The sequence below is a fragment of the Dermacentor variabilis genome, unplaced genomic scaffold, assembly GCF_050947875.1.
Source record: "Dermacentor variabilis isolate Ectoservices unplaced genomic scaffold, ASM5094787v1 scaffold_12, whole genome shotgun sequence".
Lineage (NCBI taxonomy): Eukaryota > Metazoa > Arthropoda > Arachnida > Ixodida > Ixodidae > Dermacentor > Dermacentor variabilis.
The window spans coordinates 25,370,636-25,392,038 of NW_027460280.1; the positions used below are offsets into that span (position 1 = coordinate 25,370,636).

The following is a 21,403-nucleotide window of genomic DNA, read 5'->3' on the forward strand; positions in this document are numbered from 1 at the left end:
ACGATTTTGATGATTTTCTACAAACGCGCTGAGTCGTTAGAGTAGGTCCTTCTGATCATTAATTGACACATCTAAGTGCTCTGCGTAAAGCGTGTAATTTATTATAAGGTTTTAAAAATGCACATTGCTGCCGATTTCAGCACACTGCTCGGCGGCATTTTAAGCCGCCCCTACCCATATGACAGAAATTGCCATATGACGTCAGTGGGACGAGCTATCCAATTGGCTCACCAGGGTGCGTGATCGATAATTTTTCCAACTTTATGGTAAACAAATGATGTTTGTAATATTTGGAATGTTAGTTAATTTGTTTTTATAAAAAAAGTAATATAAAGAGAATGCACACGAACAATTTCTCAGTACACTAAAGCACGTCCGGCACACAGGAAGTGTCGTCTGCTTGTGTTACAACATGCTCATTCTTTGACGAGAGCTCCGCAGTCAGTGTCGGTCTGTCTTTTTGCGAGCGCTATGATTCGACTTTGTTGCGTTGTGGACTGCAAATGTAGCAACTGGCAATATGTCAGGCTGCGACATCGTGTCCTTCTGCAAGCCAGTAGATGAGCGGACTGGCTGCAGTGCATTGGACAGCCGCTATCCGATGGGCGCCAGCATTTGCACGATTGTGGCCGTCACTTTACACCGGAAGATTACTAATGCAATAGCGTTTTGCGAGTCCTGTATTAGGGTAAGCGCAAGCGTGAGGGGACAGGGCCTGGCCATGTCCCCTTGCGTGTCATTTCAGGGGATGAAAAGAAGCGCAAATGTGAATGGTCTGCACGGTACAGCCACCTGGTGGCATAGAGCTCAACCACACACAGTAGCAGTAACAAAATGTATTCTTCTTTGCTGCTAGTGTAAATTTTTCGCAGGAGTGTAATTGTTAACACATTTTTGTAAATGTTTCAAATGTTTTACACTTGGTTAGAGCAATATTAGCTCTTTCTTTGGCTGGTTAAGCTCTGCGCCAACGGGTGGCTGGACCGTGGAGACCGATCAGGCAGCTCACGTACGTCTACGCTAAAGTTCCTTCATCATCTTGAGTTTATGCCTTCACAGTTCTGTCGAAACGTTCTGCTAGTGTGTGATTACCAGATACCAGACACGTTCGGCGCTGCGACAGAATGCTTGCAACGCACGCTGCTTCGATAGCTCTCGCTTGGGGTTGACGACCAAGCCACTAGCGGAGATGTTTCGCGCGGGTGGGAGCGGGCTCCAAAACAGCCGGAAGTGGATGATGTGACGTTGCATCGTGACGCAGAACCAGTCAAGGCAGAGCTTAGCCCCGAGCGCACGGCGAACGAGTTGAGGAGGAAAATCATGGCTAGGGAGGAGGGTAACTTGTAATCTCTTGTAGCTCCATTAATACGCAACGCTTCACTTAAATTGTAGTGCGAATGTTCTACTTAAGCTGTACCCTACGCGTCTACAAAATTTGTCTGAACCGTTTCAGGGGCCCTTTAACCATTAGGGCTTTTCCAGGTACACTTTCTGTTGCTTTGCTTCCTGAAAAAGGTGTTCATTATTCGAAGCTTATTCCTTTCTGCGCATTCTACCAGCATCTCTCCTCTAGCATTCCTAGAATCGACGCTGTAGTTGCCAATTGCTTGTTCACCAGCCTGCTTTTTCCCCACTTTTGCATTGAAGTCGCCCATTACTACAGTATACTTAGTTTGCACTTCTCTCATCGCTAATTCAACATCTTCATAAAACTGATCTACTTCCTCATCATCGTGACTGGATGTTGGAGCGTAGGCTTGTACTACCTTTATTCTATACCTCTTATTAAGTTTGATTACGGCTACTGCTACCCTCTCATTAATGCTGTAGAATGTGTCAATGTTGCCCACAATGTTCTTATGGATTAGGAATCCCACCTCATATTGCTTCTAATCTGGGAGACCTCTATAGCAGAGGACATGGCCGTTATTCAGCAATGTATAAGCCTCACCAGTTCTCCTAATCTCACTAAGGCCGATGATATCCCAAGCAATGTCTGATAGTTCCTCAAAGAGTCCAACTAAGCTAGCCTCACTCGAGAGGGTTCGGGTGTTAAACGTTGCAAGGGTCATTTTCCATTGGTGGCCTGTCGGGGTCCAGAGATTCTTAGCACCCTCTGCTGCGTTACAGGTCTGACCGCCGCCTTGGTCAGGTGCTCCGCAGCTGCTGGGGACTGAGGGCCATTTGGGAGGGGGTGGCCGAATACTGCACCAGGGAGGTGAATTCCTGATCTAGTGAGGGAGTGTCTTGTTGAAGCTTGGTGGACCTTCCTAATTTGGTTGTACCTGGATTAGTATAGCCCCACTCGCTCTCTGCATCTTCTGCCGGTGACAGGCTCTAAGCCTGCAGATGTTGAATCTATAAATACCAAATGGCTTTAATGGAACTCTGAATGCCAGTACCAGTCTTTGAAAAAATACTGTAATGTGGTAGTGATGATCAAGAACATCGTAGCGAAACTGTGGATGACAAAACTTGCATTTTATTGGGTGAACCTGTGCCCAGAAAAACAGGCTACACTTAAAGAACAACGATAGTGGCGAAAACAGTCGGCGATCAGCGAAATCTGATCAGCAGATGAAGCACATTGGCTTTTATACATAGGTCATCAAAGGTTCCACAGAAATCGCTGGTGTCTGCGTGTCTTCCAGAAAGTACTGCACAATTCGCATTGCACATACATGCAAATTGGATTACACAAGGTTCGGTGACAACAGACAGCGGTTAGAACCATCGATAGCATTCAAGAAACTTCTGATACATGCTGGTGTGTCCTGTGCTCAGCGATAACATTTGTGAGACTGTGAAATGTGATCACCTGATAAACAAGTACACGTGTCAATGTATAGGGTAATTAAAGCTTCATTGCAGATTTTTCAAAAGAAGCAAAATGCTGGTCTCTATTGATTCGACCAAAGTACAAAGATCTGTTATTTCAGAATGCGAATTTTAATTACACTGCTGTTTTAATAACTATTGCAAGTCACGTTTTTTTCCAACTGAGACCAATTGACATATGAATTACCGTTAAATCTGACTGCCATTTACGGTCTCCTTAAAGCCATGTGGTATTTATTGATTCTCATAAGTGTCTCTGGAAACCGATGAATGACCAATTTACCAATGTGGATCTAACCAGTGACTCTGACACTGTGTGCCAAGAGGGTATGCAGTGAAGTACAATTGTAGTTGTCTTAATGTGAGCTGGACCCATGATGACGTTTAAGTGGAATCAATCAGACACAAATGTTTTGGAACACAGCGAGGTCTAATTGTGGCTCTTCATGGGTTAATACTTTGTCAGATATATACAGTGTGTTTTACAGCAAAGCTGTATAGATCTAAGATCCGGTGTTTCGTGGCGTCTGTGTGTAAAAACTGTGATATGTGCCAATCCTGGTGATAGTGCACAAAGGGTCCAAGCTCAATGCCACATACCTCTGTGGGCTCGGGGACCTGTAATGCGCACTTGAACTACCCTTGTTGCACCTGGGATGCAAACTATCGTCATTAGCAATGGCTCGAGCGTCGTTTTCTTTCACAGCTGACTCATTCGCGTGAACGCGCTCATGCCACTGCTCGCACATTCATTGTTATGTTCGTCTTCTTCCACAGCTGGCTCCGTTGCCACCCATCATTCTAGCATAGAATTTCACTTCTGTCCTCATAATGGGGAGGCCACATTTACGAGGGTATGAGCCATTGCTTAAGGTGGTATGAGCCATCATTGTCTTACGGGGCAGACACGCTTAATGTGTGTGCGTACCTATATTGTCACGATGACCACAGATGAGGACAATAAATATGTTTGTACCTTTGTTCAAGATGCTGTGTCATATGCTAAACAGCTTCACTGGTCGTCCACCTTACCACAGTGGAATGGCTCATGAATTTTTTTTGTTTTAGACGGTACAGAATTTTTAAAAATCTCCTATGGCATATAGCACAGTTCTAGTCCTTGAGCTGGATTCGTCAGAGGCATACATTACCTGTGCAAGAAATCTAAATGCATAATTGACCAATTACAATTTTAACTAATTACTCTATGGCACATATTGCTATTTACAAATTGTAGCCGGTGAGTTTTCAACATGTATCATTTCATAAAGGTAAAATCGGACATCCACCCGTTTGTAGCAATTGCTACGAATGGGTGCATGTCTGATTTTCCCGTTATTAATTCTCTCCACCTTGCGGGTTTCTGCAGAACTATTGCGTCATGTATCCATTTGGTTCGAATTCTCAGGATGACACGAGTTTTGAGATACAGTTGGACTCTCTTTAAACGGAACCTCAAGGGATCCAAGGAAATTGGTTCCGTTTATCAGGAGTTCCATTTACTGAGAGACAAAGCTGAATACAATTGCATGAATATAAAACCAACCAACCATAAGGATGGTGTTCCGTTTAATTAAGAGGTAGTTCCGCAGCGATTTCTGTTTGTCGAGATTCCACTGTATTCATTTCCAAACTGTGCAACGAAATACATTCTCATTCCAGTTACTTTTATGGTTCAGTGCATGAAATGACTCTTTGTTAAAAAAAAGTAAGCAGTACTATAGTGCATTTTTACAGCAAGTTTGAAGGCACATATCTCGAAACTGTGCCATCCTCAGAATTCGTTCCAAGTGTATGTGCCTTGAGAACTCATCGGTGTCAATTTGTATATTGCAATACGAGCCCTAAAGTAATTTATTTAGAACTTACATAGTAGATTTTTATTAATTAGTCAATTATATATCTTAATTTACTGTGCAAGTAATGTCCACCTCTTCGAGTAACCCAGTTCAAGGATTAGAACTTCACTATCTGCTACAGGCATTTTTCATAAATTCATCTATAGTGTAAAAAAGAAAGCACCTGGTAAGTACATGTTTAACTGAGGAATATGTCTACCCAAGTATTTCATGTTTTAATTTAAAGTACTCAAGCAGACTGGACTGAGCAGTCTAATGAGTTCATTGGACAGGATAATTTGCTAAAGGTAAAGGGTATAGTAAATTATTTTTTGCACGCAGAACTCTACCTCTTTAATTTTTTGTATTCCATACAGGTGTCCACGTGTGGGATGTTGAAGGCCGTGTTTACTTTGATTTCCTGAGTGCATACAGTGCGGTGAACCAAGGCCATTGCCACCCTAAAATTGTGAAGGCTCTGAAAGAGCAAGCGGAAATGATGACTCTCACCTCGCGAGCCTTCTACAACACTGCTCTGGGAGAGCTGGCCGAGCGACTGACAAACATGTTTGGTTATGACAAAGTGCTCCCCATGAACACTGGTAAGTACTGTCTGATGATTGGCAACATGACATAACACATGATAGCATGCTGGATATGCACAAATTAAAAGGGCTCTCAAGCACTCCCAGCGCAGAAATAATGGACGTGACTGGGAATTCTTTAGTTAATGCATCCCTGCCAAAGGTGTTAAAGGTGTTCAAGTGTTAAAGCTGCTAAGGGTGCTAAAGTCGATGAAGTATTGCAGAATGACAAATTGATTGAACATAGCAGTTTTCACTGCGTTCTCCCTGTGATGCACAGCCTTGACCTGCACTTCTTCGTCTATCCTCTGTTGACACAAAAAGATGTTGACACGCGAAGGTGGTAACACTCACTTGTTGTCATTGACAAGTTCCCACAACTATGTAAAGCTTCCTGCACACTTAATAGTGGAAATTGATTCTGCAGCGATTATGGTCAATAAATTAAGGCTTGCATTCTGTGCAACACCAGTTGCTTCAACTGCAAAGCAGGCAGATGGACACATCGTCATTGTATGCAGTTGCCACACAATGGTTTGCCATAGCTGCACTTTATATCTCTTCATTTTCATATGAAGAGTGCTGGTAAGAATGTCCACTTCTTTTGAAGCATCTCGTGTATAATGCAGAGATGTGAGTTTGGTCCCCACAAGTTCTCTTCGTCTACTTTCATTCCCTTTACCTTGTTATTGTTGCAATTTGATTAAGCATAACAATTATGTTCCCCCATGCTTTATCTGGTTTCATTATCTGTTAGTTTGTATAGTTGTGAATAATGGAAAAATTGAGCCCCTCAGTTTATTCTTCTCACTCGCTACTTTTGAAGGTGTGCCTACAGGAAAAACCATATGCTACAAGATGCTTTGCTGCCCCTAATGTTGCCCCTATGGATTACTTCTGCCACCACCACTGCTTATAGTGATCGATAGTAGCGGAACAAGTGATATGTCTTAGGCTGGAGCCAATGTTTCAACAAAGGGACTTGTATTCGCCATTTATTTATCGGCTCACAAAAATGCAGCGGATGGCCGGAGTAGTGTAAGGTGTCACTTAATCCGGATTCTGATGAACACTGTCAAAAATGGGATAATTTTGTGAAAGGAGGATGACTGGCTAATCTGAAGGCTGAAACTGCCAGTGATGTTAACATCAATACCTGCGATTGATTGCTATGCAGGTCTTTGTGTCCTTTGTGCATTGTCTACACGCTGCTTTTTAAGTTCCCAACATCAATGCTTTCCTAACTGTGGGTTGTAACATGCATGAGCATCGTGGTGAAAGATTGTGGGGATCGAGGCTGTGAAACATCTTGTCATCATGAGAACAGGGACACATGGCCTTTGTACAATGCTCAGTCCACTGATTTGTTATATAGAAGTGCACATGGTTGCAGATCGCGAGACCATTTACACACTTGATGATGTCAGGAGTAGAGGACAATTTCAAGACATAACACAGACTCAACAGACCACTCTTCAGCATGCCTTTATGTGGCCTGCAGTTTTGTACATCATGCTGGATCCATGCTGCATGTTTGCTATGCAGCTGATTTTTGGCCCACCTAATTAGCTCTGACTGTATTAGGTGCTAATTAAAATTTCAGCATGAGCCTGGTTTATTGTTGTTCATTTAACTCAAATTGAAGAACTTGTGGTGCTGCAAGAAGGCCTGTGACCATTATTTTAAATGAGTGACAAGTTTGTAGAATTGCTTCCTTACATAATAAACTAATGAGCCAAAGCGAATGGTCAGTTGTAATATTGTCCTGTTAGTGCACTTTAGAATAGAAAGCTAGGAGTCTGTTGCCATGATGGAAATTTCAGAACCATTGGGGATGGTTGCCACCGTTCTGGACTCTTTGTCCGAACATGTCAGCTTAGACACATTCTTTGTTCAGAAAATTAAAGAGGGCTGATGTGCGTCTCTAAATACTATAGTTAATGCATTTGGGATGTTTTGTGTGCCTTGTTTAAGCAAATGTTATTTTTGTTTTCATTGAAATTCCATATAAATGTGTCCACTGTGTAACCTTGAGTTCAGTATTCAGTTGATACATGTGGAAAGTTTGTCAATTCTACGCAACACTGTACTACAAAAAAGTCGATGCCATTGGGCCATTGCCAGCAGCAGCTAGCTGGCCTTACCTTGTTTGGGATAAAGTGTGCATAGAAGCCTATTGTGTCAGAAGCTCTGCTTTTCATTTGACATGCATTTAAATTGCAGTAAAATGTGATAACAAATGCATTTCGGTATGTGTCCATTAAAATTGGGGCAGTTGTTTCATATTGCTCTAATCTTGATCAGTTATGTGCGATATGGTGGTGTACAGCCAAAGGTATACGCAAAGCTTCTCTACTGCCAGATTCTTTCTCACAAGGACTTCTGAGAGTACCTTAGAAATGCCTTTTGGTATGGATTGAATTGTCAATATAGGTCAGTTGCTTTGCTATTTTGTTTTTAGTACCCTCGAGGTCAGAGAGAGTGGTTATGCAAACAAGCTTTGTAAATATACTATAATTAAAAATGTAGGAAGTGCATTAGTACAAGTCACACGCACAAAAACAATTGTGGCAGAATCCATCTCACATTGAATCATATGTTAATGTAAGTGGCTTTAAAGCAATGTAGCAACACACTACCTATATTGCCAAATTCTTCACTTCTGTGTAGGTGACTTCTTCAATTTTTGGTTACCGACATCTACATTTCTCTGTAGCTCGACTCCTCACACGCTTTGTTCACTCGCTCGCATGCTCTGGTCTCATTCTGTTCACTTTGTTCTCCCCACGTGGCTGCTTTTGATACCAACTCGTTCACTTCTCGGCAGCGGACATCTTCACTTGCCTCTTGTTCTGCTTGTCTATGCGGGCACTTAGCCAGTGGCTCATACCCATTCTGGAGGATTGGCCAACAATGTTCACACACCTAGTGTCTCATACCGAATGGTCCAAGTTGTTTATTTTTGCACATACCCAGTGGCCATAGGTCGGCAGTGTAGGAGAATACTCACTCGCACTCACCGTAATTTTTTCCAGGCCCCGCACTCGCTCACACTCGCGCTCACCTCCAGTCACACTCACAAGCGCCCCCACTCACTCTCGCACTCTCCTCCACTCACTCTCACTGGCGCTCACTTGCACTCGCACTCATGTCCATTCACACTCACTAACACTCACTTCCACTCGCACTCACTGGCACTCATTCGCACTCGTGCCTTTTAAATGAGTGCGAGTGAATGTGAGTGAGTGTGCTGCCCTCTGCCTCTCACAATTTGTGTATACTATTCAGACCGAAGCTTCCAGTTTAGCACCTATTGTACCTGGAGTGCGAGAAGGCAGTGTTTTGGTTCCCAGTTTTATTTTTAATATGCATAAACAATTTGTTTTCCCGATTACACAGTAACATCAGTCTATTTGCTGACTATTGTTTTTCGTACCGCAAAATTAATTGCAATGATGATCACCATATACAAAATTCTACTTTTCTTGGTGTCAGGAGTGGCAGATGACTCTAACTGCCGAAAGATAAGTAATGCTAACAGTAAGTAGAATGAAACAGATATGTGATTTTACTTACATTATTAATGACACACCTCTCACTTATGTATTTCAGTGTAAATGTTTAGGTGTCACTTTAACAGCGCTCTCCGACGGGAAACCCATGTTGACAACATAACCTCAAGTGGAAATCAATCTTTATGCTGAGCACCAAAGTGACTCATCTTTCTGAGAAGACGCCTTCGTCTTGCGCCAGCAGATACAAATCTGCTGGCCTACGAAATGCTTGTTCGGCCAGTGCTGTATTGTTTGATTTAAAAAAAGAACTCGTAAGAGGGGGTGCAGAGGAAGGCAATAAGGTTCATTTATAATCAATACAAGTTAATGGATTCATCGACTGAACTATTAAAAAGAGCTAGTTTATAACACTGCAAATTAGGGCAGAACTAGCACGACTAAAATTTTTGTTTAAATTTATTCATGGTGACAAAACCATTGACACATCTTTACGAAGTTCTTTGAATCGTTCTAGGTCAACATGCCACAAGCACTTTAGAACACCTAATGAATGCACCTTTAACTCAAATTGCTTTAAATATTCATATTTCCTTAAAACAATTAGGGAACAGAATGAACTTAGTCCTTCCATTACTAATGCATTATATTTAAATAACTCCATGATTTCAAACAGCTGCCAACTTAAATAGCGCTCGCTCGGAGCTTGCCCCTTGTTGATCATTGAGGAGGGAACGGCACGCAGACAAGACGACGTAAAACAAACTGCTTTAATACATCGCTACAGGCGAGCGAACATCGAGCAACAGAGCACAGTAGTGTATGCCAGCAACTACAAAAGTTGGAAGCATTCTTATATACAGAGCAGCGCACTCTTTATATCACTTATGGGGTTCTGTCTTCACAGCACTGGAGTCTGGAACAAGCAATTGCAATGCTTCTTTATGCTTTGAAGGACGCATTGGTATACTCGTGTGTGGCATGCCCTCCATTCAGTGTATTTGAACAAAAAAAAAAGAAGCTATTGCACGGCCTAGCGCGCGTGCTTAAAACCCTTTGAGGGTAGATTTTTTTTCGTTATATGCAGCCGCCCAGGGTTGATTTTTTTTTTTTATTATAGCAGATTCCAATTCTTCTTAGGGACTTATTTTGAAAAAATTTACTGTAATTTTTCTAGGGTGACCGTAAATTGAGAAAGAAATATCTTGCGTTGGTATATATGTACACTTCATTTATGAATAACAACAATAAAAAAGAAAATAATCTCGTAAAAATTAAAAAATTTTACGAGATTATATGCATCTTTATACCCATAGTTCAAGGCTTTGAAAATGCGCGCGAGCATATTTCTCAACTCTCACCTGTTCCTGCTCTTACACTAATATTTACGTCCATAGCATAATCGAACTGCATAGGTGCGCGCACTCAAGAAAACTATGTGGTTGTGTGCCCATCAAGAAAGCAAAACATGTGACAAACTTCCGCTAATCTTCATCTTATCGCCAACTAAAGGCAATTAGTTTTCGCGAGTGTCAAAAAAAAGAAAAAAGCAACGGAAACGCATGCATGGCGGCATCCTTCCTGTGCGCACCCTAGTGAGCATTAAACAAGCGAGAAACAAGCTGTAGCCCTTTGAGCGATGAATAATGAGATAGGCATCAATTTTGCAAGCGAAAGAAGCCGAAACCGCCCGCAGAACAAAACCCAAACCGCCGCCCGCGCGCATGCTAATACGCGAGCGATAGTGTATAGACGCGCGGGAGCAAACTAGCTCTAAAACAAACCATGTAATGAAAACAGAGAGGGAGGCACGCGAAAAAAATTCCCTGTATTCCCACATAGTGGCAGCACACGATAGAAAAGAAAAAGTTAGGAAATTGGCGCGCTTTTTAAACGTACAGATGGCGCCGTAAATATACGGCATCGACCATTCTTGGACTTGTTCGCAGTGCTGTATATTTACGTCATTGACCCTCAAAGGGTTAAAGAACACGCTGCAGGCACAGGCAGCAGCATAAAAAAAAAAAAAACAGCATGCGACATGCAGGGGGGGGGGGGGGGGGAGGAGCGGGTAGTGAGCTGAGCAAGTCGCTATAATAATTTTTAAAAAGCTGCTTTGAAGAGAAGGTGCCATGTGGCTGCTGTTCCTGTTGCCATGACGATGTAAACAACCATGCGCACTGCCACTTTCCTAAAGTGGCATTTATGCACCCTTCAGCGCATAACTGAACATGGAACATGAGGACGGCTGCCTAGAACACTGGGAGAGTGTCCAATCCGCCAGCTCCCGCTTGAAGCTTTTTCGGGGAACTGCCGCGCTGCGCTGCTGCAGTGCCAAACCCGTCTTAGGACTCGTGGGCTTTCTGCACTCGGGAAGCAAGCGGAAACCCAGGGGTGTCTGCTATGCGCTGTAGTTTTCTTGCATTCAGTTTCTATGCAAGACACTTGGAGGCTATTTAACTTCAATGGTGTGGTATGGCATGGAACTTGGCCATCTTTAAGCGTTGTCTCTGTGCTGGAGCAGCAAGATAATGCAAAAATCGTGTCAAATGGCAACAATGCGGCCTAGTTCCGCTGCTAGAGTTCGGAAGCGGTAATGTGGGAGCTGTGCGTGCATAGAAACGTGCAAAATGAAGTTACACGCACAAGGAGAGAATGAAAAAGTTATTCGCATGGGTAATTGGGCAAGGTGATGCATGCAATAATTAAGAGTAACAAAAAAACCGAATTGCTCGCGCAGTCAACTGCAGTACATAGATGCAGTTACAGCTTCGCTCTCCACTACGAGCTTTCCAGTCGCGGTTGCCAGTGGTTTACAGCCATATCCAAATGTCTTCATTCAACAATTTGTTAGCCTCAACTAGTACTTTATTATCCAAAGAGCACAGAATGAGAGCTTAAGGGAAATGAGATAGAGTAGAGATGGCTGTAGCGCCATAAGCTTATTTTGTTTCAGAGATAGCATGCATTACAAGCTTCGCTGTGCTTATACGAAGCCTGTATTAAATGCAGACATTAGAAATAAAAGCAATGCCAGGTAAACTTTTTCCACAAATTTTTACACAAAAGTATCCCACAGAAAGAGAATTTACAGATATCCAGATAAAATTAAAAGCATAGGTATACAAGCATATTTTGCCGTAAAAATTAAATGACTGCTGAATCAAAAATACGGCAAGCAATGTACAAACGCAAAAGTGTTATTTCAGGTACGTTAGAAAATTTTTCAGGAATACAAACCTGCTCTATATAAACAATAAATATAATCAACAAATATAGAGACCTTTTATGTTCCGTGCCTGACAAAAATAAAACATGAGACAACAAATGTTCATTATAAACAGGTACAGAGTGGATGTTTCTGAGTAGGCTGGGGTCAGTCATGCATCAGCTTTGTGTCTTTCTACAGGGATCACTGTACATCAATAAAAAATATTCATCCGAGGTGCTGGGGTTGCTTCACCATAGAAAGTGCAATAGATGAGAACGTTTAAAATAGATTCGCATAATCCAGCCTCATGTACAGCAACTTCAGATATTTTGAATATTCACAGTGGTTAGTGTTTGCGCATTTCAAAGAGTTTGCAAAAGAAATGGAAACTAGTAGTACATAGAAAGCAATGATTTCAGCGGCAAGTGAGTGCCTCGAATGGGGCACCCAGCCGCAACTTCCCACATTTTCCTGATGAGTTCAATAAGGGCCATGCATCATGCTTTCGTGATGAAGCTCCCGAGTACTGAAACACCTTGTGAAAAGGTTCTCAAAATCTCTGATAAATCTAAAGAGATGGCCAGATAGGTACAGCAAGCCTCCCTTGTCCCGCAGCTAGATGTGTGTAATCAGCTGCGCTTAGCTGGCTAACATATTCTTTCTTGGTTAGTAGAATATCGCTACAGTGTTCATACTTTATTTTCAGAACAAACTTCTTAGTCACATAGCCCCAAATGTACAAAATGAGCCTTTCATAACTTTCTTGAGACGCGCATTCAGCGTGATCCGGTTTTGCGCCGGACTGGTTGCCTTCTTCCATCAGCCTTTCGATCAAGCCACATTTTCTGGCTTTGCACCACCTGCATCATCTTGAAATCATTATTGGCTCTGAATTGATGCAATGATGCAATGCCTAGCAATGGGGCGGAGGTGCATAACTGCGGAATGAGCGAAGAGAAGGAAGTTAAAAAACATCGGGAGCAACGATGCAATGTGCGGATGACATTTCACCGTATGATAGCTCAATATGAGAAGCGAGGAAGGTTAGGAGACTAGAAGCGATGATGCAATGCGGAGACGACATTACTAAGATTATGCCGTATGACTAAAAAGGTGCAGGGGGCTTTACTTTATTTATGATAGGCCAATGAGGAGAGAGAAAGGAGCGAGGTTTGGAAGTGATATGAGGCGGAGACTTCCGGTCAACCTGCCAGAAGCATTGAATCTTACATCTGCGTCATCTGCATTTGTCCGACCTCTTCTCCTTTCAGGAAATTTTCCATTTATACACAATTTTTTTTTCTAGATTGAAATGAATATATAACTATTACTGGCCCAGCTGTATATGCATTTATTATGTGAAAGTTCAACTGTTACAACAGCCTTGTTATATAATCCATGAGTCCTCTCATAAATTATCAACATGTAACTTGTCTCATGCTATCATATGCAAATGACCCGCCAGTGGGATAAGTGTTATTGCATAACGTAGAATTGTTACGTAAACTAGCAAGCATTTATTATGCACAATGATGTTATGTGTGTTTGAATTAAATTACGACCCTTGATGCACTGCAAATATTTCTGTTAATTTTAAATATCAGTACTGCTATTACCTTCAATGGCAGTAAAACGTGAAAAGTTTACGTCCTTATAATAACTTGTCTTTTTTCATTATGTAATTACAACTACGTATTAATTTATCAGCAAGTATAGTTGCTATGTACGAACCGGCGGGCATACAGAATAAATTGCTAAGTTTACTTTCATCTTAAGAAGGAAACAGCAGAGCACGGGTGGCGGTCTTGTAGAGCAAATCCAATGCATGAAATAAAAAAACGTAAATGAAAGGCACAAAGCGTTAGCATGAGCAAGTCGTTTATACCTGCTTCATTCTCCTGGTTATGCATGTCATCTCGTGCTTATTCTATTTTGCAGCACGTTTACGTTTGTCATGCCACACTTAACTAAATACTTCTGCTCGCAATGAAGTGCGCGCTGAACGTGCGCCAGAAACAGACCCGTAAGTGCGGACCATTGGGGTGACAAACCTGCTAGCATAGATGGAAATACACACAATCCCCGTATTTACAGCATGTAAACGCGTTCTATGCCTGGCAAGTCACTGCAGTATTACAGTTACGTAGTGTGTTATATTGCAATGTTGGTTAATAGCAAGCAAATATCAAGCGCATAGCAGCCGCCCGCCGCTTTGGCTTAGCTTCCACAGCAGAGAAAGCCCGCGGGTGCGGCAAAGTGGCGTGGTGGTGTGGCAGTTCTCCGGAAAAGCTTCACCCTCCCAATATTATAGGTCACCCTAGCACGGTTTGGTCTAATCAGGAACGCAGGCGTAAGATTGTACCATAAATGGGCATAACCGTCTCATGTGCGCACCTGCAAGCACCCTGCGCCAACTTGTCGTGTCGGCAGATGGGGAGAAGGGGCGAGCGTCCGAAGGAAGAATAGGCGCCGCTGGTACACACACGCACGCACACACGAGGCTTGCATGACTTCCATCAGTCATCTCTCGGTGACTTGTCTGCGCCTCCCTTAAAACCGACGAGCCTTACGCTTCCCGGCCCTTTGGCGCCATCTGCTGAGGTCTTCCCATGTCTGACTTGGAATGTCTCTGCACTTTGCGTTCGTGCTAGCAGTTGCCACACGAGCAAAGCGTAACATTAGCTATGGTGGAAATTAGTGTGCAGGCTGAACAGTTTCTGTGAAAAATTTTTAAAAACCTGTATCAGGATTTTGGTTGAATAATATTATCGCATCATCGCGCATCCTGTCATTGTTTTTTTCGTGATTTCTATTTTTTACTCGTACCAAGCATACTGCTACTAATAATTTCATGCATTAATTCTGCTTTTCCATTGTATAAATTACTTGATTGTGCTCCTTTTGTATTTATATAGATCCCCTCCCTGCAACGATCTCACAAGAGATCGGCAGTATTCCTAAATGAATAAATAAATGCTACGCGACTTCTTTTTGCCTGCTTGAGCGCATCCAATCCACACTCTTTTTGCTGCAGGAAAGGAAATAATTTGCCACCCTTGACCCGCCTAACAACGAGAATTCAGTGGAAGAGCCATTCACACAATAAATGCCAAGAACACGAAAAAACTGTATAAACTACAGCAATGTGGTACGTGCAAGTTTTGCAGGGCTGAGGAAAGTGGCCTGGCTTTAAATCACTTTCGACTAGCAGCAGACAGGCAACACAATGCGACAAAAGAAAAAAAAGAACAACGAAGAAATGTAGATATTCTGCTGAAATGCACTAAAATCACTTGCTTCGGGCAGGTTAACAGTGCTCTCTCATTGTTAATCAAGTATTACACAATATAAAATACGATAAAAACAGATGCACAAACAGCGGAACTTATTTAATGTCTCAAATCGCGTAACTCTGTGGAAGCACTTTATGCCTCCTGAGCGCCGAACTGGGAGGGCGAGTGTCAAGTGATGAGAGGAAGCCTGCAAGGCGTTTGGGATGAAGAGATATGTCTCTACGCTTAGTTTTTTCAGTCCTAAGAAACTAGTTAATTGGAACATTTTGCAGATTTTGTTTCACTTTGCTACCAAAGCAGTTTTGGGCGGAAACATCACAAACACGGTGAACAGCCCAAAATACCTGTAATCCTAGAATTTGCACCTGTAGGTTCGTCGAACTGAGCCTAATAGAATCTATTGGCTTTTGTGTTCATGCTATCGTTTGAGAATATTCTTGTGATTCTGCCAAGTGTCATTATATTTGAAAAGTAGCACTGCTAAGCTCAAGGAAATTGGTTTGATCGGCGGCTGCGGCGACCACATTTCGATAGGGGCGGAATGACAGAACCCCAGGCGTTCAAAGTTAATCCGGAGTCTGCCACTGCGACATGCCTCATAATCATATCGTAGTTTTGGAAAGTAAAACCCAGGAAATTATTATCTGAGAAGTTTGCTCAATCATGCGTAATGCACACACCCATAAAGGTGAAATTTTAAAATAACCCCTCCAGCTAGCCCCCTGTCTTGCTACGCCTATGATCACCGGAAAAGCACTTGGTCGAGTTCCAGTGGCGTGCTCATCAGCCCGAGTCGTGAAGATGGCTATTCTTGCTTCTCGCGGGGCCACGGAAAATCCGGTGTTGGCGTTGTCAGCGTCTGTTGGCCGTGAGTGAAAATTTCCGATAAAGGCAATAAATAATAGATGTTAACCTGAAAATAAACTTGCGGGCCGGGGATTCGGCCCCAGGGACTATGGGTTGCGAGACCAACACGTTAACTCATTCAGCCACTGTCTTTTCTTTTTCCTTTATTGCCGAATTCAGCGACTGTCGGTCGATGGTGTGCATGCCCTTAAGCGGGGTTTTCTATGAAGAAGTTCAGACGCGGCATATGCACGTGCCTTCGATGCTGCATCCACTTCCTCGTCGACAGGGTCCCGCCTACAACCGCCTCCCATGATTTCCGATGCGAATGTAGCACATTTACGCTATCGCGTTCCACTCTTAAAGGGAACTTTAAACGTCTTCAGTTGTTGTGCTACCTGTGATACACTCATGTTAATACTCGTGTCTACTCGCGCTCACTCACTCACCTTCATGCTCACGTCTACTAACACTCGCAAGCAGTTACTCACATTCATACCGTCATTCACACTCATATTCAGAGTCAGCTCAACTCACAAGCACTCACTCGCATTCACACTCACCTGCACTCAATAACTCAGGTTCACGCTCACTTCCACTCAACCATGTTCACACTCGCCTCTACTCACTCACAAACACCATCTTCACACTCATTTACACTCACACTCAAAAGCGCTCTCACATTCACACTCACCTGCACTCAATAACTCAGGTTCACTCTCACTTCCACTCAACCATGTTCACACTCGCCTCTGCTCACTCACAAACACCATGTTCACACTCATTTACACTCACACTCAAAAGCGCTCTCACATTCACGCTCACCTGCACTCAATAACTCAGGTTCTCTCACTTCCACTCAACCATGTTCACACTCGCCTCTACTCACTCACAAACACCATGTTTACACTCATTTACACTCACACTCAAAAGCACTCTCACATTCACACTCACCTGCACTCAATAACTCAGGTTCACTCTCACTTCCACTCAACCATGTTCACACTCACCTCTGCTCACTCACAAACACCATGTTCACACTCATTTACACTCACACTCAAAAGCGCTCTCACATTCACACTCACCTGCACTCAATAACTCAGGTTCACTCTCACTTCCACTCAACCATGTTCACACTCGCCTCTGCTCACTCACAAACACCATGTTTACACTCATTTACACTCACACTCAAAAGCGCTCTCACATTCACACTCACCTGCACTCAATAACTCAGGTTCACTCTCACTTCCACTCAACCATGTTCACACTCGCCTCTGCTCACTCACAAACACCATGTTCACGCTCATTTACACTCACACTCAAAAGCGCTCTCACATTCACACTCGCCTGCACTCAATAACTCAGGTTCACTCTCACTTCCACTCAACCATGTTCACACTCGCCTCTGCTCACTCACAAACACCATGTTCACACTCATTTACACTCACACTCAAAAGCGCTCTCGCATTCACACTCACCTGCACTCAATAACTCAGGTTCACTCTCACTTCCACTCAACCATGTTCACACTCGCCTCTGCTCACTCACAAACACCATGTTCACACTCATTTACACTCACACTCAAAAGCGCTCTCACATTCACACTCACCTCCTCTCACACTCGCTCGCACTCGCCTCCGCTCACACTCACTAGCATTCACTCGCATTCGCCTCCGCCCACACTCAGTGGCACTCACACTCTCACTCACGCCTTTGAAATGAGTACGAGTGAGTGAGTGAGTGCACTGACCGATGCCAGTGGCACATGCCCAGTTGCACATACCCAATGACCCAAGTTGTCTATTCCCATGTTGTCTATGCGGGCACATATCCAGTGTCCTAAGTTGGCATGGAAGTGGTTAGACACGGATGGACATAGCAAAATAATTCCGGCAGACCTCATCTCAACATGGATGTCAACATTAACGCAATTAGCAGTGAACCAATGTAGCAACACACTATAGTACCACTGTCAAAACGCGTTGTGTATGAGGTGCACATGCAGCCTGGCTCCTCTTGTGCTTCTTCTCTGGACACACCGTGCCATCTGCACCACCACTGGCATGTGTGTGCATATACGTGCAGAGAAGATTCTCCGAATATATATGGCATGGGTATGGTTCCATCCAGCACCAAAGAAAACTTAAAGGGAGCCTGAAATACTTCTTTAACTAATTGTAGAATGGCCTTGCTATTAAAAGACATCTCACTAATGTCATGCTGCAAGAGTTTTTTTAATCCTTCAACTATAAGTTGAGTTATCGCACCGATACCTAGCTTTCTCTCTTTTTGCTGTGCTAGCGTGCTGGAAGCTACAAAGTGGAGAAGCAAAGAGAACAGTGCCCCTGCTATAAGTTGAGTGTCGCTGCAGCAAAAAGGCTCGTTGCAGCACCCCATGGTGGCCATGGTAGACTACACTACACAGCACGCTGCTGGTATCTGATAGGCCATGTGCAGCAGACGCAGGTATGCGCAGTGCAAAAATATGATTTTTCGGTCTTTTTGAAGTTGATGACATATATATATTTATTTAAGTCAAAATTAGCAATTACGTATTACTGAGAATGCAATTGCGTAATCGGCCAATAGCATTGGTGGGCCCAGCTGCTTGCAATGATTCGATGGTGCTGCATGACGAAATTGCAGAAGCGAGAGCAATAGATTTTTTTTGCTGTGTTTCACAGGAGATCGACATTTTCTTACTATGTTCAAAAAGTGTTTCAGGGTCCCTTTAAGGTTTCTTTTTTTTTTTTTTTTAATTAAAGAATGGCTTATAGCCAGTAGCACATACCCAGTGGCCTAAGTTTGCTTTGAAGATGTTCATTGTAGAGTGGCACATAACCAATCGCACATACCCAGTAACCCAAGTTGGCGTCCAAAAAGTTAATTGGAGAGTGGCACATATACATTGTATGCACACATCCTGTGACCTAATTTGACGTGACGGGGGTTCATTCAAGTTGGGCACTTACCCAGTTGCAGATTGTTGCCAGTTGCTAAGTTGGCATCAAGAAGGTTCATTGAACAACAGCACATGCCCAGTGCCACATACTCGGTGACCAAAGTTTTTCTGACTGTTTTGAACCCTGTTCCCTCAGCACAGCAGCTCGATGTGTTACCCATTAGACCATGGACTAACCAGTCGCCCAAGTTGGCGGCAAGACGGTGAGAGACATAGGTAGGCAGACAGACAGCCCCCGGGAAGTGCGTCAAGTACCCTAAGAATGCTAATTACATTAAAAACCTGTTTCCTTTTCATACAGTGTTTGTTAACATGTTCATAGATGTGCCATAATTTTCAATGGCAGCTTGTAATGTGAGAAGGTGATTGTCGTAATTTTTAATGGCAGCTGGTAATGCGAGAAAGTGATTCCACTTGTTTGATGTTGGTGGCAGGCACGGATGTGAGCAGACTTGACTGTCAATTGTATTGTACACAGATGCAGTGGAAGTACATCCAGAGTGATGCTTTACCTTATGTCTAGAGCTCTGTGCAGTCAAGCAAGTCATTAACCCCTTCAGGCGCGAATTAAGAGAAACACAAAGAAAATTGTGGTTCCTTCAAATATATCCTCTAAATAGCGACCCAAACTCAGTGATATGAATGAAAACATGTTTATTAAGACTACCAAAAATTTTTGTGATGTGAACATTTGTACACATGGCACCTCCAGGACGTAAATTATCTCGATGGCCTCTTACACAGGGAACAACTGTTGTCAGGTGCTGTTAACTTGTCAAAAGCACTTAAGAGTGTATTTACAATGCATAAAAGCTTGCCTGCATTGACGTATCCTACTTTTTGATGTGAAATTCACAGTAGCAATCCTTTGTGGCACTTAGGCAGAGGAAAACTCCGTGTTTGCGACAGCAAACTCGAGACTTTGAAGCACAACCTGTGTTTCAGCATCTTTGCGGGAAGTTGGCACTGATGTGAATGGGCCAGTGGTTACTGCCATCAAACCTTGTGGAATTTGTTGGCAGGGGCATACCGACATGTGATTTTCGGACAGGATTTGGAGAGCTGATGCTTGGTCTTCCCCTCCTGTTTGGCGCAGTCCTGTTGCTTGAAACCAAACTGCGTGCAATGTCTGATTGAAATGCCATAACATCTTTTACTTCCTTTTTGGGCAGTCCTTCTGCATTCGCGTCGCGAATGTACTCAAGCCAGCTGTTGCACACTGCGAAGCAAATGAAGTGGGAGACGACTCTTACTGGCCATTTCTTAGTCTTTGCTTTCAGGGGATAGAGCGACATCAAAAAGTCGAGCTTGTCGATGCCACCCAAGAATTGATTGTACTCGGCGATTACCTATGGACAATCGATGTCGACATGTGCCTTGGCAGCTTCGCTCCATCTCTTCACCTTAGTGATGTTGCCTAGTCCTGCAACTGTAGAGGCATGTTGACTGGGCCATTGTCTTGTCTTGTCTTGTGTCCCAGACAGTGGCGCATACCCACTATGGGGGATTGGCCAAGAAGCAGGCGGTCGTGCCAGTGAACAATGACGACGTCTTCCTCTTCGGCAGTCTTGAAGTCGTAGCTTCCACGCCCTTCCTTTTTCCATTCTTTTTCGATTTTGAGCTCACAACCTAGAATTCTGTTGGCCCTAATCGTACCACAGGCCAAAATACCCAGCAATTTCAGCTGTCGCAAGAGCGGCACAGAGACAGCCTTAAGGCGCCATGTGTACGATTGTAGTCACTCATATTTCACTGCACGGCACCGAGCCATCCTTAACAAAAACCGCAAAAAATACTTGTTTGCAGCAAGCCATAACCGTATGTGTTAAGCTGATATGAATATCATTTTCGTAAATAAATTTTACACGAGCAAAAACACAAATAATCGGAGTGCACTCACGCGCCGATCCGTAAAAGGTGGAGGCGTCCATCTTGAGTGTTTGTTGTGACTTGTGCTTTGCTGTAAAAAACCTAGATGGTGCTAGCTGTCCACTAAGGAAGCATGTCTCAATGCTCACGTAGTGTGTTATCCAATTTGAAGTAAAGGCGGGCGCGCGACGTGGCGCCAAATTCAATGTGTACAATTGTACACACCACCGCTGAAGGGGTTAAGCATTAGTGGCTTAGTAACTTTTTTAGCTGATAGTGTGAGCACCATGTGCTAGTGTATTTTATTGCTGTAGCTCAGTGCTACCAACCTCCAAAGCCAGCATTTTCCTAACTCTGATAGAAAAATTCCCTAAATTTTTCCATATTGTGGTGCCTTAGTTTGTCAATATAGTTTCTGTAACACTCAAACTTTGTGTGATGCAAATAAAT

At 43.2% G+C, this 21,403-nt stretch overlaps 1 protein-coding gene across 2 annotated transcripts in view; it reads left to right on the forward strand.

Moving 5' to 3' along the window:
- Positions 1 to 21,403, forward strand: part of Oat (Ornithine aminotransferase precursor) — a 76,223-nt gene that overhangs the window by 13,999 nt on the left and 40,821 nt on the right. Inside the window, exons 1-2 of one of the 2 annotated variants that reach the window (XM_075676867.1) lie at positions 4,843 to 4,863; positions 5,054 to 5,278. In XM_075676867.1, the coding sequence (XP_075532982.1) occupies positions 5,173 to 5,278 (106 nt within the window). In that variant the 5' untranslated portion in view covers positions 4,843 to 4,863; positions 5,054 to 5,172. Of the gene's footprint in view, positions 1 to 4,842; positions 4,864 to 5,053; positions 5,279 to 21,403 lie in introns of those variants that run through there. The other variant, XM_075676866.1, reaches the window with a different exon arrangement.